Source organism: Miscanthus floridulus, chromosome 7, assembly GCF_019320115.1.
Source record: "Miscanthus floridulus cultivar M001 chromosome 7, ASM1932011v1, whole genome shotgun sequence".
Taxonomy (NCBI): Eukaryota; Viridiplantae; Streptophyta; class Magnoliopsida; order Poales; family Poaceae; genus Miscanthus; species Miscanthus floridulus.
Window position 1 is genome coordinate 114,716,780 of NC_089586.1, and position 17,667 is coordinate 114,734,446.

At 47.6% G+C, this 17,667-nt stretch overlaps 1 protein-coding gene and 1 pseudogene across 1 annotated transcript; one reads left to right on the top strand and one right to left on the bottom strand.

The window, feature by feature from the left end:
- The first annotated feature begins 1,883 nt into the window (after positions 1-1,883).
- Positions 1,884-3,279, top strand: LOC136464344 (probable glycosyltransferase 7; annotated as a pseudogene).
- A 345-nt stretch (positions 3,280-3,624) lies between these two features.
- On the bottom strand, positions 3,625-8,037 carry LOC136464345 (DNA-directed RNA polymerases IV and V subunit 4-like). The gene is made up of 10 exons (XM_066463302.1): positions 7,874-8,037; positions 7,226-7,351; positions 6,445-6,543; positions 6,183-6,287; positions 4,655-4,766; positions 4,466-4,543; positions 4,316-4,349; positions 4,164-4,232; positions 3,968-4,069; positions 3,625-3,875 (listed from the first exon to the last, which is right to left on the bottom strand). Exons 2-9 carry the CDS (start codon positions 7,314-7,316, stop codon positions 3,995-3,997), a joined length of 663 nt encoding a protein of 220 aa, XP_066319399.1. The 5' UTR covers positions 7,317-7,351; positions 7,874-8,037; the 3' UTR covers positions 3,625-3,875; positions 3,968-3,994.
- Between the last annotated feature and the right edge of the window lie 9,630 nt (positions 8,038-17,667).

Below are 17,667 nucleotides of genomic sequence, written 5' to 3' on the forward strand. Positions count from 1 at the left end.
GTGGGTCTGCCGAACGGCTGCGGGAGCTGGCTGATTTCGGTTTCCTATAGTAGTAGTAGCAGTCCAGCCGACTTCAGCCAAACGTGGAGCAGCCAAACAGGGTCCTGCACAACACTTGTCAGGCCACTCGCCACTCGAGAGCCCTCCGGTCATGCTGATTCAGCCCGTTCGCTCGTTGGTTTCGACCACAGCCACAATAAACTAGCATCAGTCGAGCTTATCAGTCCATAAAAACCAATCAGCGAGCAGACTCAGTAACGCATCACCGTTTCGCTGTGCACTCTGGCTTTCTGCAAGCGCGAGCACAACTGCACAAGCAGGGTACGGTAAGTGGTGTACATCTCCAAACCAAAAAAACAAAAACGATAAAACCAGCCGCAGCTCAAGGTTTCATTAGCTCGTAACCAAGTGAGCAGAAACTGTTCACTTTCCTCCGAAAACAAGTCAATGCTCTCACATTACAGACTTCAGAATTCAGATCAGAGTTTCCTTGCGTCATTTTATCATTTTAAACTGTGGCTACTCCTCTCTCCATCCCTAAGTCAAACTTTATTTTTTATAGAAAAAAATACTAAAATATATGACACAGAAAAAACATAATGAAAAATATATCTCATATTCAGGGCGTTCGGCTGGTCATGTCCTGGCTTGTTCCCGCTTGTTTCAGCTTGTTTCAGCTTATTCTCTCTCACAGAATACTATTTAATCATCCAAAATCAGCCCAAAGGCTACCAGCTGAACGCCACGATTGTATTTAACTATTCTAATCTTGTGTCATAAATATTAGTTCATTTTTTATAAAATTTAGTTAATTAAATCTAAAAAAGTTTGACTTAGAACAGCTTGAGATGTTGATTTGATTTATGGAGGGAGTAGTAGCTACGAGTAGATTGTCGTGTGACTGGTGTCCGGCTGTCCGCACGAGTCGCCAAGCACAAGCAGCGGATACGCCGATATTGTCCACTGTGTGCCGCCGGGTCTCCGTGGGCTAGCCTATAGCTAGAGCGCAGGCCTCGCCCGTCACGCCGTCAGGCTGTCACCACCAGCAAGCACCTCAATTCCGCAAGAGCAAGAGACACATCAGTCCAACCCGTGGGGCGGCGGGCCGTCTCGCGCGCGCCGGCGCGAACCATCTCCATCCATGATTCTCCACCCGGCCTCTCGGCCGATGGCTCCAAAGCCTGCAAAGCAGACGCTAAGCATGCGTGCGTTTCTTCTCCCTCGCCCGAGCGCATGCATGACGGCATGAGAGTCCCGTTTGGACGCATGCCGCTACCCAACCACCGCTGTCCTCCCCGCTTGGCCTTTCTCTCCCCCGGCCACGCAGACGGACACGGCGGCAAGGCTGGCACCGGAGGGCCATTGGCGTAGGTGTGTTTAGATCGATCTCCACCCGGCTCGGTCCAACGACCGAGTCGGACCTTGACTCGCGCCTTGATCGGGGGCATCCAACCTTTTTTCTAGTTTTTGGGCCTCCGTCGCGCAGCGCTATGAATAGGAGGTGGGGGCTGGGGCTCGAGACGTGAGGTTCACCGCGGACATCCTAACCCTAGTATGATCGAGAGGGCGCGTTATGAGCGACGGGAAGCTCCACCGTTTTCGCCGCCGCCACTGGACCGCGCCTTCGACACCACCGCCGGACTCCACCGCTAACCTACACCCAACACCCGCATCATCAACACCTACGTCATGGCTTCCTCCTCCGATCAAGCCCACCAATGGTCTCTCTCTACATCCCTCTCTTTCCCTTTAGTTCTCTCTGGGACGAACTACTTGTTTATCCGAATAGAAGAGAAAAACCCCACTGATCTACGCCATGCTAGAAATCTATCAACGTGGTCTCGCCGCCGAAAATGGGACGGCCCGGCTTTATACATACACCGTTCCCGCACGCATCGGCCAGCATGTCGGTATTGTACGTGGTGTGACAGGGACACTAGGCCTGTGCCGTGTGCATCCCGATAGCGAGAGCCGAGAGCACACACGATGCCGCCGCGCGCTGCGACTGCGAAGCCGTCGTGGCTCAGGGACGCGCTCCTCTTCACCGCGGGCGCCGTGGTGGCCACCGTGGCGCTGCAAGCGTTCGCCAATCCGTTCGCTCAGCCGGAGGCTTACTACGACGACGGAGCAGTCCTGTCCTCCGGCTCTGCTGGCTCATCATCCGTGGGTGGTGGTGGTGGTGGTGCCGCCCGCACGTTCTACGACGACCCGGCGCTGGCGTACACCGTGGACCGGCCCATCACGGGGTGGGACGAGAAGCGCGCCGGGTGGCTGCGCGCGCACCCGGAGTTTGCCGGTGGCGACGTGGAGCGCGTCCTCATGGTGTCCGGCTCGCAGCCGACGCCGTGCCGGTCCCCGGGCGGAGACCACACGCTGATGCGGCTGCTCAAGAACAAGGCTGACTACTGCCGCCTCCACGGCGTGCAGCTGCTGTACAACATGGCCCTGTTGCGACCGTCCATGGACCGGTACTGGGCCAAGATACCGGTGATCCGCGCCGCCATGGTCGCGCACCCGGAGGCGGAGTGGGTGTGGTGGGTCGACTCCGACGCCGTGTTCACCGACATGGACTTCCGCCTCCCGCTGTGCCGGTACCACGCCCACAACCTCGTCGTCCACGGCTGGCCGAGCCTCGTGTTCGAGGCCAGCTCCTGGACCAGCCTCAACGCCGGCGTGTTCCTCATCCGGAACTGCCAGTGGTCGCTCGACTTCATGGACGCGTGGGCCGCCATGGGGCCCGATTCCCCGGACTACCATGGACAAGGTGTTCGACGAGTCGGACGACCAGTCGGCGCTCGTGTACATGCTGATGCAGAAGGGCAGCCGGCCGTGGCGGGACAAGGTGTTCCTGGAGAGCGACTACTACTTCGAGGGCTACTGGGCGGAGATCGTGGGGGCGGCTCGGAAACATGACGGACCGGTACGAGGCGATGGAGCGCCGCCCGCGGGCTGCCGCGCTGCGGAGGCGCCACGCGGAGAGGGAGCACGCGTCGTACGCGGCGGCGAGGGACGCCGCCCTGGCCAGGGCCGGGCTGGCGGAGACCGGGGTGCACGGGTGGCGCCGCCCTTTTCGTGACGCACTTCACGGGATGCCAGCCGTGCAGCGGGCAGCGGAACGAGCACTACTCCGGGGACAGCTGCGACCAGGGCATGCGCCGCGCGCTCAACTTCGCCGACGACCAGGTGCTGAGGGCGTACGGTTTCCGGCACGCCGGTCCGCTCAGTGACGACGTGCAGCCACTGCCGTTCGATTACTTTACAAAGGCAGTGACTAGCTGATCGACGTGATTTTCCGGCTGTTATTTTACTATCTAAGCCTTGCATGCATCTCGCATAGTCGCATACAAACAGCTTTGCTGGCTAGTTGCCCCTTTCTGGGCTTGATTTCGCTTGTTATGGTTACAGTTTAACTAATCATGCTATAATCACAGTAGCCTTGGCTACTGATTCTCAATTAGAATACAGAACATTATAAGGTACGACACCGGTGACCGTCCCACCACGCCGTGATCGAATGCACTTCTGAAACCTAGAACCATATAAACCAAACATGGTAAAGGAGAAAACTGCTCACAAACCAGGTACAACAGATAAGTTGAGACTTAAGAGAGACACAATTCAACAGACGGCAACGAGTCATCAGCTTCATTGTTCAAGCAGTAGCCACAAGTGCAGACAGTACTTATCAGTTCGAGTAGACTAGTTCAATCACTCAGCTGAATCTGCACTTCAGCAGTTAGACATCCTAGAGGAGTTCATGAAGCACATGCTACATTTTTTATATACACAGCATGTTTATGCAGTACATCCAAAACACCAAAGGGCCACTTTGCAGATTCCGCGCTCCTTGATCAGAAAGACATCTGCTTCCGATTCTGCAAGCAATAAAGACCAATAAGAATGGTGTATGAAGGACCGTCAATCAGGATATACGTGTTTATTCGAATATCTGAAGCATGGGTATTACTATTATCAGTCTAGTTCCATTGGAGATTCACTTAGCAGCTTTTATGTTTGCGAGGGCAGCAAGAACCACAGTGACTGAACCTTCGGTAGCTGACCTATTAGCCTGGAACAACAAATTTTGGTTCTGCAAGAGTTAGATGTTGCCACAATGGTACATTCAAGATGTCAAAATACTAAGTGCCCAGAAATAGGCTGACCTTGAGAGATGGTACTAGTGCATAAACCTCTTCAGCGGTCTCAGGCCCAATGTTTGCTATCATGCATATCTGTTGTACGCACACCAAAATGGTAGAGTGAGATGAGGTTAGCGCTACACAGAAAGGAAAGGAAGAAGAAATGAGTAACAAACCTCGCCATCACTAACCCCACATTTTTTAAGAGGTCTGCAGCAACCAGTTAAGGAACTGTACTGATAAGATGTTCGTTTAATAAAATAGTATAACTCTCAAATAAGATGCAAGTTCTAATATCTCTCTAGTAAAAAAAATGATTAGGATACTCAAGGGCTTGTTTCACAGAGCTTGCAGTGGTGAAATGGTTTCCATCTTTTGCATACTGAAAAGCTTTGTCAAAAGACCTGCAGAAGCAATAACATAAGAGTAAACAACAAGACAAACAGCTAAGAGACTTGAACGTCACAGAGACAAAAAGAGTAAAACAGGTCATAAACAGGAAATATTATTCTTACTCAGGAATTTTGATCTTGGGGTCCTCTGATAGTATAGCCATGTGCTCGTGAATTTCTTGCAATAGTTCAGCTGCTTCACAATTCATTAGCATTCTAGAATTCGGAGGGATATCTACAAGCAAATACACGTGTTTGCATGAGAACCTAGCAGGATTAGTTTACATGGTTAGGATTAGTTTACATGGTTCATTTAGAGATAATAATGGCTCTTGGAAATCAGATTATTGCGGATTTCAGAATGAATAGTATACCACTTAGAACATCAAACTCCTTTTACAATTTACACAACATTTCACTTAATCATAATATTACTATATACCACTTACAAACTCAAAATATGTGGTGGGAGTGGGACGCACAAATATATAACTAAATTGTCAAATACATTTTACTGAACAGCTCACTTTGCATACATCGACAAGCAAAAAAATTGATAACAACACCAACCCACTGTCCCACTATCACCCTTTTCAAAACAGATACCTGCAAGAACCAGCTGACTGCATAAACATGATCAGTGCCAGCATATCAATTATCAAATACTCCCTCCGTCCAGAAATGATCTACGCATTTTGACCAGAAAAAGTCTTTCAAAGTAGATTTTGACACAAGATTTCTCTTGTATTATAATGTCAACTGCTAAAGATTCAACATAATCTCAAAACCACTTTGAATACAAATATATTGATGCAAATTTTATGCATTAGATGTACATATAATTGAACTAATAATGATCAAAGTTTGCAAAGTTTGACTTCCCCTGGTTAAAATACATAGATCATTTCTAGAGTGAGGGAGTAACTTTATGCATGTCCATTAACAAGATGCTAATAATACAATGCCCCATCTCTGCATGGCATAAGTATCCAGCATGTGACCAACTTAAGAGCAAAAATGACAAGATATCCAAATGGGAGTGGAAAGATGATTTTAAGCGGAAGATTCTGCAGGGAAAAAACAAAGCCAGTAATAGTTTCTTTTTTGAGAGAGAGAGAGATAGAGGGTAAGAGCAATTAATCAACTGTAGATAACAACATACAAGTGGAGGCAACAAACACATGACAGATTCCAAATCTTTTATAAATGACCCTCAAGTCCTTGTACAATAAATAGCTTGATTGTAAAGAAACGGTGATGGTATTTGAGAAAAAATAAATAAAGATACGGCAACGGGAGAAACACCATTGAGTTCTAATACAAACTCTCCATGACCCTAGTTCTCAAGGTGAAGAACAGATACAACATGGAAGAACTCCCAAGGCCGATGAGCAGCATGGGTGCTGGTTTGTGGCCCCAAAACTCTCCTTGAATGTGTTGAGGTACTAAAATGCACCTAGAGAATTATCAGAACACAAAAGTGTGTTTTCTTTTCCACAACATGGACTGCTATAGTTTGATCCTATGATGCCCTCCAAATGAGGCTGGAAATCTTAGCCCCATCACTAATATAGTCAATTTCAGTATTAGAAGCTTAGGAAATTAGCATCTAAATAAGCTGCATTTTGAGAATTTCGTTGAGGGGACTGACCAAGCTCTAGCTTTAGTTCTGCATCAGACTTGGTAGGCACCGCATGTGATGAAGAACCCTTTCCACCTTTGCCACTACTATATGCTTTTCCATTGCTTGCCTCTCCTAAAAGGGGATGGAAATATTACAATTAACACTGATAACAACATATGAAAGATAGACAGAAATGTAATAACGGTATAAAGGTAAATATCCTGATCTTTAGCACACATACTTAAGTACCTTTTGAAGGGGATGATGTTTAGTAACAGTGTATTTGTACCTTTAGAAAAGGATGAAGCCTTTCCACCAGTTTTTAGGCTCGCAGATGAAGCCTTCCCGTTTGACTTCGAGTGAACAGGAGTCAGCTCTTCTACAAAACCTAGAAACAGGCAGCACTACATGAGTACTGCAGGTTTCAAGCATGCATCAAGCTATTCATGTGCAGTAACATTCGGCTATATTATAGAGTTTAGGATTTTATTCATGTAATGAGTCCCTTATTTTGCTCTTAACAAAATACTGAAGATCAAGTACATCATATGTACAGTTCAATTATTACCACCTGGAAGCTGATATGCACACAGTGCATCTGTCAATCATGATTCAAAGTAGTTTGTAGCAGACTTTGCAATCAAAGTGATACACACTTAATATGTTGGTGACTTGACAGTTAAAGTGGAGTACAATGCAATTAGAAAAAACAAATGACAGTTAAAAAATGGAAAAATGGTATCTATTCATCCGCCAACGATTTTTCTCTAGTAATATATCAAGTGTATGAAGCCTGCCAAGAAAAGCTCACAGGCATTGAGAAGAAATGACTAACACCAAAAAATAAATGATCCTTATGATAACATGAGGTACTTTTTCCTATCCTGAATGTCCCAGAGGCCTCTTTCCATGTAACAAATGCTGTGCAAGAGAACAGCAAACATGTCTTACATGGCATGCCCATAATGTCAAGAGTGCAATCACAAATATATGTAATAAAAGAATACTGCAGTGTTTCATGAGTTATAGAATGACAGACAATGTATCATTAGAACTGAATGTGCTGTTACCTTCAGTGTCAGAGTCAGAATCAGTATCTGAAAGCACAACTACAGGTCTATTGGCAGAAACCTTATGCCTTCCATTCGGTACTCGATCCATTGGGAAAACTTGTCAAGAGTCAAGACTCCTAAGTCCTAACACAAAGATGCACGTAAGAAGTTCTGCTTATCAAAGCCTACATCATTCATATTGAAATTCATCACATATGCACATCAAAAGTGTATCACAGGGGCCTTAAGTTACAGAAGCTTTCCCATCAGGCATAGCATATATACACGAACACGAGACATCTGAAACTTTAATGCAGGAATACATACACTGTCTTGTAGTTTACTTTTCATGTAGGATTAAAGTCTATCAATTCATGAAGTTAATCCATCAATTATAATCCTTTGAAAACTAAACCTCCAGATGAAGCAAAAGTCCCTAGATTTTCTCTGACAATGCTTAATCAGATACAGGGGGAAAAACATCACTCTCCTCACAGCCAGGGGCGGATCCAGTAAAGGGCCATGGGTGTACACATGTACACCCATAATTTTTGCAAAAACTTCGAAGTTAGGAGGCTTGTGAAATAGCTAAATAGCTTTAGGTTAGGGTTTCGGTGCTCACCTTCGCACAGCACGAAGGGAAGGGAAGGGAGGAGGTGGGAGTACCTGGTGGGTGCTCGTCGCCGGCGAAGAGACCAATGAAAGCCTCCGCACCTGGCTTAGGGCGGCGGCGGCCCACCAGTCGCCGGAGAGCGGGGAGTGGGGCGAGAGAGACAGAATCACAGAACGCACGCGGAGGAAACGAGGAATGCACGGACGGAAGGGGGATGCAGCGGAAGGGGGGCAATGCAGCCGAAATTTTTTTTTGCCCTTTTTTTTTTAAGTTTTTTCACAAATGTCCCCTGGAGATATCCTTTTAAAATATGGACCCTTAGCTCAGCGCCATCGATGGTGGCGCCAAAGGGTTTGGCGCCTAGGTCAGGGGGCCACGTCGGCATCAAAGTAGAGCCGGGGGTGACACGACAGCCAGCTCGGTGCCGTGGATCTTGGCGTCGACCTTGGCACCGTAGATCTTGACGCTATAGATCCTGGCGCCGAGCCGGCCTTATAGGTGGGTCATTTTCCTTTCTCTTTTTCTTCATTTCCTTTTCCTCTCTTCCTTTCTTCTCTCTCGCCCGAAGCCTCCCACCGCGGAGCCCCTGTCCCGGCCGCCGCGGAGCCCCCGTCCCGGCCGCTGCGTCCGCGCCCTCGTCCTGGCCGCCCCACCGCCCCAGGCGCCGCGGCCTGGCCCGGCCCGACGTCCGCTCCCCGCGCCACCATCCCGGTCGCGTTGCGCCGGCCGGCCGGCCCACCGCCCCGGTCGTCGCAGCCCGCCTCGGCGTTCGCGCCCCACGCCCCCGTCCCGGGCGCGCTGTGCCGGCCGACTGCCCCATCGCCTCGGCCGCCGCCACGCCTCGCTCGAGGCGGCCTCCCCTCCGCGGCCATCGTGCCCTGCCCGTCCCACGGCGCTGGCCAGGCGCTGCTGCCTCTCCGTCCTCCACGTCCGACCGGACACCTAGGTCGTTCTCCGCCACCCCGTCCCACGGCCCTCCACCGTGCCCGGTGCCTCCTCCTGCTCTCCACCGTGTCGTGCACTGCCATGGTTGGACAGGTAAATTTCGTGTATATGCAATGTAGTTAGATAGTGAGGTTGAATCGTGGTGTAGTAGTTAGTTTATTGATGTACTTAGGATGGTAATGTGATAACCTATTAAGTTTAATTAGTTTGTGATCTAGAGATTAGGTGATAACCTAGTTAGACTATTTACTTACTTAGTTAGCTATCTACTTAGTTAGTTATGATAACCTATTTAGTTTAATTAGTTGGTGATGTAGTGATAATAAGGTGATAACCTAGTTGTTGGATATGTATGGAGCTAGCTATTATGTTATTTGCAAAGCTAGCAGTTACCTAGTATGTAGTTGTTGGCATGTAATTTGGACTAAACGAAATGTGTTTGGATTTGTGTATGAAATAGATGGACAACCTAGTGAGCATATATCATGGAGGCACCATGGAAAGAGATCGCTATGGATATATTAAGTTTGTTGACATACAAAACGTGCCTGTGTTATTCAATGAGAAACCTTCATTTTAGTGATTTGGTTGCAAGGGCTCGGGAGGAGCTACATTGCCATGATGATGATGGCATTGTAGTTGAGGGTGTACTTCACCTAGGTTTCCCTCCCAACATCCTTAGAAAGATTATACCAATTGAGTGTGCAGACTAATGGGAGAACTATGTGAGATCGGCTATAAAGTGCCAGTTCCAAAGTTTGGATCGCCACAAAAGCATATGGGCACTGGAACACCACTAGGCAGAGGCAATGGGTCGAAGGCATTTTCTGTCATCCGGCCATAACTACAATTTAGCCATTTTCGTTCTAAGAACCGAAAGTAATTAACATTAAACCCTACACCTAGGGTTTTTCATTTGATCCACAATAATGAACCCATAACATAACAACGTGCGCTGAGGTTACCTTGGTTTGCTAGCTTTTTCACGCCTTGGCATCCTACAGTGTATAATATAAATATTAAAATTGCATGAAACCCTAAGTAATGACGATTCTTAAGTTAAAAAATCCAACGAATATATACCGAATCGATGTGAAAAAAACTAGGAGGGAACAAGGATACCTCGCTTTCAAAGATCTATGGATCAAATCAAAGTTTTCAAGGTCCAATATGCCGATTCGTGAGGTAGGGCAAAGTGGGGAGAGAAAAAATCCGAGAAGGTTGGGCACCGGGTTAAAACACCATCTCTGTAACATCTCTGGTGTTACGAGCTCGCGAAGCACCGAGATTATGACCTGCGAGATAGATCTAATAATATAGTGAGTTCGTTTACTTAGCGTAAAGAGATGGTGATGAAAACTCCTAACAAAAAGAATAGACTAAGTTGTGTTAATTGTTGGCATGAAAACAATTTCTATGAACAACGACCAATTATAATTGGAGTATAGTGTGAAAATAAAGATTTGAGGGCGAGTTACGTAGCTGGGCATGCAATTTAAATCTTGAAGAATAATAATGTCAGCTAGTATTTTTTGCGAATCTCAGAAATCAAATTGAAATTAAATCCAATCTTCACGGTTAAGTTGGCAAACAAACGATTTAAGTTTAAAAGTGTTATCTTTGGTAAATTATATAGTGGAACATACTTAAATAGTGTTTTAATATTTTGTTCCTACGAGTTAGTATGAAATATGGACTAGATCATGGTATGTTAGTTAGTTGAAATTAACAATGTTTCGACCTTTTAAAAATTCAATTAAAAGTGTTAGGGGAGGTTAGTACTAATCGAACATCGAATTCTTGTAAGTCTAAAATAATAATTGACAATGCTACTTTGTTATTTAAAATTTTACCAAAATGCCTAAACACTAGCTTCATGTAAGTGTATAGTTGATTGCATCAAGGTGAGTACTTGAGGATGGTATAGGTTGTAGTCACGATGGGAGTCGCGATGTGCCCACAAAAATTGCCCAAATTCCCTAGAATGCACAGTGAATTATGTTTTGGTGCTCTGTTCGTGAACGGGCGTTCGGCGTGACAAGCCCATGTTGGTGTGCATATAACTCCTCCTCGAGCTACTCCCGGGCCTCGGCGATTGCTTTGCCAGATAGTTGGCACTACGGGTTTGAGGTTAGGGAAAGTAGTTGAGCTTCATCTAGGGTCGTTAGCAGTTTTTAGCTCGCTTAAAAAATCGTGCGTGTTGTCGTTTCGGCCATTTGGATTCCGTGGCCGCGGTCACCACGCGTGCGCGTATGTGTGCCGGTGTCGGGCGGGGGCCGTGGCTGGTTGGCCGCTGCTGGTCAGCCCTTAGGCCGTGCCGCGTGTCGATGAGTGCGCATGACGTCTTATCGTCGCCTTGGGTGAGCCCCGTGGGCTAGTCTGGAGGCCAGCCAGCGATGCGCTGAGCCAGGCTTGGTCACCGTCGCCGCGTTGTGTGCACGTGTAGCCGAGTCACGCATAGGGCTGCACTATGTCCTCTCCTTTCGCCTCGTTTCGCCCTGTGGTGCATTCATAGTCGCTCAACTCACCCACCGCGCTCCTACTCGCATTATCTTCGACTACGTCACGACGGTGGGCTACCACCCACACGTGTCTGTGCATTGACGCGCGGCCTCTAGCCTTAGGAGTCCCATCCAAGAGCCATTTGAGGGACCATGGTGTTGCATCGTTTCCCTTGCACGTACTCAGCCTCGCCTTAACTGGCCAAGAACTCCACTGCCTTTGTCCCCGCCATGGCCACGCCGAGCTCCGGTCGAGCCCGTTGCCGCCATTCACGCTTCCTTGAATGCCTTAGCTCGATTCCTTGCAACCATGGTTGGCTTTGGAGGTTGGCTAGCCAGTTGACCCTCTTTGAGCCCTTCGTTCCCTTTTGCTGGCCGAATTCATCATTTTTCGAGCCGACAGTCGTCTCGCCGCCATAGCAAAGCACGTTTAGGGGTAAGGCCGTAAGGCTGGTAGAAGTTCAATTGCTTGTAGCCGTGAACTCGTCTTGACCTTCTCTAGCTGGTGCTCGTGTTCTTCTAGTCAGGGACCCCACCAGAGATGCGGTGACGCGCGTGGTGTCCGCCTCGGAGCACCGTCGCCCTGACGGCTCACGTGGCTAGATCACCTCGGACCTCCCCTACATCAACGGTCGCCATAGCGTACACCAAGGTGATCTCCTAAAGCTTCTTCGCCGTGTCTATCTCTCTGTGAGCGCGTAGGTTCACCGGAACGCTCGCGCCACATCGCGAATTGCCCCATCGTCGAGACTAGGTTAGGTAGTTCACCGCTGGGCTCATTCGCTGCCTCCAACCTATGCGCGTTGGTCCATAGATTCTTGTTGGATCGTTGGACGCGTCGGTTTGACCTTCGGTAGGCTAGCATGGCCGGGCTGGGCAGGTCGGAGCCGCTCCGTTGCACGCGGGGTCGTCGGGGACCTCCCCGTGGTGAAGTCGGCAACATTCGGGGACCCATTTGCAAAAATGATAACTAGGAGAATAATGTGTAGGGAGGTTGTGCTATTGCTAAGAAGAACAGGGTCTCTTTTGCAAGATGGCGCACGCGTGCGGGCTCCCCACCTTGGGTCGGCTTGCCGTGCCTCGCGCTGGGACGAGTGGGCCGCGGTGCCCTTTTCATTCTCTAGGGAATTAGAAAAGATTTTCTAAAATAAATTTTGAGCTGATTTTTGTTATTTAGATATAAAATCATTTAGGGATCTAAAAATAGTAAAACCAATTTTGTTAGGTTCCTAAAATCATGATCTATCTATTAATGTATTTTGTTCATCTAGTTGGTGTTGTGTTTTAGGGTTGCTCTAATTATTTTAAAATGTTTAATATTGTTAAAATGTGAACTTGTGGGAATTTTTGTGAGAAAATGTTGATAGTGTCGACTCTAAAAATTTTAAGTAAATTCCTAATATTATTAGCTGCTCATTTTAATTTTTGTAGCTCTAGAGTAATTAGTTTGTTAGATAGATAAGGATGCCCTATTTCGAATAGATATTAAATCGATAGAATGGAATAAAGAAACAATTTGGGTTTGTATAGCTAAAACACTCATTGGGAAATAACGTCTGGTTCAACAACATGGATACATAGCCTAAGTATGATCATCGATAGAACTAGCTCGTTAGCTTAAGAGGCGTAAATCGTATTTGATGAGTCACAGTTGCAGTTGGTTAATTATGTCTCTGTATTTCTTCCACGCATACCTTAATAGGAACAATGAGGGATCATGGAGTCATCTGGAGTATCGAAAGGATGGTCTGGAGGATCATGCCACCATGATGGAATGCTAACTTTTGGTTGTATTTTACCCAGGCAAGCCCCGGTGCATAACCCCTATTATTCTGCACTTTAATTTATGCTTATGCATTAAGTTTAAGAAGTTGAATCAAACCCACTTGCATATGTATATCCTTATCCTATGAGTCTTACTAGTATGATAGGATCGTATAGATTGCTATGCTATAAGACCTCGGTAGAAGTCGAGTGATTGTCTATCACTCACAAGAGATAAAAAAGATAGTATTATTGCTATTATATTATTATCACCTGGAAAATATATATGAATGATAATTGGAGACCGAACGAAATGGTACTTTGGATTTAGACTTGGTTTGGCATTCGAGCGAGGCTCGGATTGCACTTGTTCTGCCTGTGTCGGTTAAGGACCGGTCGTTTCATTGGGTTCTAGTTAGGTCACAGACTTATTATCCTGAGCACATACTTGTTTATGAGAGCAGGGAAGACTCGTTGCTCTCTTGTCGTGGGTTCTGGCTCTTTTCGGACCGACTGATTGGAGGCGGGGATGGTAGAGGTCTAAGCACCGCACCGAGTGCGGGACTCAAGTGTGGGGGCTTGGAGTCTAAGTTTGGATGGGGACCTAGACCCCTTGATAGGAGAGTGGTGGGTTGGTCCTACTTGTGCCTGGGGTACAAGCGGGGCGTGTGTTTCGAGGTACCCAGCTGGGCACATTGATTCATGAATCGCCGGGTAATCCGGTACGACTTGTCTACAATCTGACACCGTAGTAAGAGCTGGAATATGAAAGATGGAAAAATGGTTATGATTGCTTACCACCTGCTTGGAAGTAGCACAGGTGCTTACATAGAATGGTTAGTTAATGAACTAATGATAACTGCTAATGAAATTGAATATAAGGACGCACGTTTAGTAATGCTTCCTGCAAATGCAATAAACCACAAGCCAGATAGCCTTGCATATCCTTGAAGTCTTTTCTTTCCTCCTGGTGGGTAAGTCTTGCGGAGTACAATTGAGTACTCAGGGTTTGTTCTACTCTATTGTAGGTGATAGGAACATGTGGAGCTGACACTTGTGTGTGGAAACCTCCTAGCGGGCTCATCGAGGATTTCCTTTACGTTGCGGACATAGAGTTTATTTGAAACTTCCACCAAAAATATTTTATAATAGAAAAACTTATAACCTATTATGATGTATATAACAGATCATCATGTTAAGGTTTACCTCAGTGGCGAAGCTACGTTCACGCGTCGGGGTCTGGCGACACCGACGACTTTGCTATTTCACCTTATACAGAGTAATTTTGACCGGCTTGGAACCCAGCAAAATTTACGTGAGACCCCAGTGGCCCGACAGGTGGCAGCCCAACAACAATAGTCCAAAGTCCATCGATCTGTTTTTGCTCAGCCCATCCGATCCATCAATCCCATACGCCCACAACTCCACATACGTGAGTCGGTGAATGCTAACATGCTACAGATACGGAGAGTACTTGATAGCCCAGAAGGCCGAACGTCGCTTAGCTTCGTACCTGACGCATCCCAAATCTTCCTGGCGGGCGTCGCCCCTGCCCGGCGGCCGGCGCTCAGCAGCCGCTCCTCATGGCTCAGTTCATTCTCAATCTGACGATCTTGTGTTCACCTCCTGCTGTCTACTCTCAATCTAGATGAGGTACAACCGTACAGGTACCCCACACAGCAAATACCCAATTATGCAATTTGTAATTAAATTAACGATCGTCTGAACATTGAGGTCTCAGGTTTTTTATTTTTTTTCCAGCTATACAATCTGAAATCAGATTCTTAGAAAGCAGTATGTAACTTGCGTTCAAGCAATGAAGTGAAGAACATTCTCTTTCATTCCATCCAGCAAGATGCCATGCATCGATCTAGTAGTGACTTCTACATTATACGCATAGCTGCTATCTGCTTTAGTTTTTTAACCACAATTCCAATGAAACATGTGATAATTCGCTTTCATAAGATGGAGCATCATAGTCATAGAGCGAAAATGTAAGAGGTAACTACGGTTGCGAAACCTTATTTTGTCATAATATGCAGATGTTATTTTATCACTGTCAAGTTATGCATGGTATTATATTATCGGGACCTATAAATCAGCAATTAATACTGTTGAGCGAAGCCCGCTATAAATTTATGGTGGTACACTACTAAGATGACATACATAATTTGGTAGAAATACATGGTGAAAGTTCGTCTAGTTAGTGGAATTTTTTCCCTTACTGTGGCGCATTGACACCAGGCAAGCTCAATGTAGCTTCGCCCCTGGTACTGTGAGTATCGACCCCAGCAGCCATTTCTCCTGGCTTCATCCCTGGTTTAACTTGTCGTTAAATGGTTTCATTTCCGCTGAAACTCTGATTATATTCGGCTGTTATAAACAATAAATATTATGCTCTGATGTTGCATGGAAAGTGACGTAAGAAATGTCTTAAGAATGTTGTAAGTTTTTTCTCTCATTTGTGATCCTGATGAAAAAAATGTGGATTTTCGGGTTCTCCCTTGGGACGTGCTCGACGTAATTGCGTAATTTAGTATCCTCCCTTGAGTACTTAGTGTCTAATGGAAGACAAGTACTCTTAGGAGACATTATATTAGACGGTTTTGCCACAATCCCTTTCCACGATGGGTGATGATATTTTGATGCCTAATGTCAGTAACGCTGAGAAACCAGAGTGTATCTTCGAGCCATCTAATCGGCTCAATCATCTAAGATAAAAGTACAAAAGTGTGTTAGGATGATATAGAATATATGTTACATTGATCATAAAAATAGAATAATATACTTGCTATGGTTACAAAACAAATCATGCCGGCTATAAATTTGGCGCAAACGACCGTAGGTCGAGGGAGGAACCCAGGTGACTGAGAAGGACGTGGGAGACCCTGCATGACTGATTATGAACACACAAGTTATGCATCTCATAATAATCAGAGATCGGTTCTGTGGCTATGTAACATTCCCTGCACAAGCTCGCACACATACAATGATGATATTTTTTTTCCACGAACGTTGACAACGATCTCCAAGTTGATGGTTGCTCTCCCAAACGGCCACACCCACACCCCAGTCGACCTGCTCCTGCAGGCAGTGCCACCGTGCCAGCTTCGTTGGGCTATCCGATCGAGTGGGTCCACGTCGCAAACAACAAGGCTGCTGATCTATCGTGTGTGCCTTCCTGCCCTTTTCGCCCCCAGGAATCGGAGTCCTGGCTCACACGACACGCCGGCATCCACGCTGCGATTCACTGAATTTCTTCGGCCCCGGCTGAACGCGACGGGAAACAGCGGCCGATAGAGGAGTACGAGCGCTGAAGCTACTAGACTTGGTGGTAAGTGATCTCCTAAAGAAAAAAAAGACCTGGCGAAGTGAAGCCAAATCGGTTTAGAGAAATACCTGCGATCTCGCATGTCGTTTTTGCGCTTGCTGCCTTCGTCTAATCGTCGATCTTAACGGAAAACACGAGCAGCCACGGGCGTAGAAAAAGCGCGGAGTTCGGTGGCTGTCCATACACACTGACTGGTCATCCGTCTCGTCGCCAAACATGTCCGGACGCCATACGAGGCAGTGAGGCACATGCCTATGCCATGCCACCACCCGCACATTGTTTTGCCGAATTGCCGTTTCACATCAACACTCGTGTGAGCGGTGCGTTGCCGTGTCACGAGATCGAAAGGGCTGCACGATCGTCTGATCCGCTCAGTGTGCTTGCTGCCGCCGGTAGCACGGTACTGGTCCCGTACTCTTGAGTCTTGACTTCGGTTGGGTGCCGTCGGATCGAACGACGATCCACTTTGGTTGGTCGCTGGTCGTGACACGAGGCTCCGAAGCTGTCTGCTCCACTGGGCCCGGACCCGGATAAAGGCCTCTCATCTCTGTTCCCCCCTCGTGTTGATTCCTCCTGGATATGGCTCAGCTCACAGGTCACAGGTCGTCGGGGGCAGATTTGTAAGCGAAATTGTAGAGCGGGGACTGACGAAACGAGACCTGGAAAGTCTCACGCTATCCATCCACAGTTCGTTTCTAGGATAGGAAGAATCTTCCACGGTGCCTGCTGAACCGATGCTGCAGCCTGCAGTGTTCTCATCTCCGTTTTAGCATCTTCGCGATGCCACTGCAATATTCACTTATATTCTTATTCCAAAATTAGTTGCCGGGTGAAAAAAAAAGGGAGAAGAAAAATACGGCAGTGCTTCCTTTTTCACGTTGTTCGTGTGCGCGCGCGTATCCAGATTCCAGAACCCCTATCATGCATGGTCGCCGGCGCCGCCAGACAGCCGTCGCCGGGCGTCGACGCTTGGCGGCCGCCGTGGCACCAACTGTCAGCGGCAACGAGTGAAAACCAGGAGAGGGTCAGCCAGAGGGAGCGCCAGAACGGGAACGGCCCACTGCCACTTGGCGAAAAGCGCAGCGCACGTGGCGCCCGCGGGAGCGGCCTCTTATCCTGTGCGCAAATGACGGCCCTGCCCCTGAAAAGCGCAAAAAGGGCACCGCGGCAGCGCGGCCTTTTCTCCGCGGGTCCCGCACGGCCGCACCACATAGGCGACGAGGTGGGCCCCTCTCTCCCGCCCGCCCTCATCCCCTTCCCCTTCCCCCCTCGCGTTCTCCCCCGTCTCCAGTCTCCACCTGTTCCA

Bases quoted from the DNA above. Each gene is read 5' to 3' on its own strand.
- LOC136464345 (XM_066463302.1), bottom strand. From the start codon at position 7,316: ATGGATCGAGTACCGAATGGAAGGCATAAGGTTTCTGCCAATAGACCT. The intron at 4,544-4,654 runs GTAAGAATAATA...TTGCTTCTGCAG, and splicing joins CCCAAGATCAAAATTCCTGA to GTCTTTTGACAAAGCTTTTC. The intron at 4,233-4,315 runs GTTTGTTACTCA...TGCGTACAACAG, and splicing joins GTGGGGTTAGTGATGGCGAG to ATATGCATGATAGCAAACAT.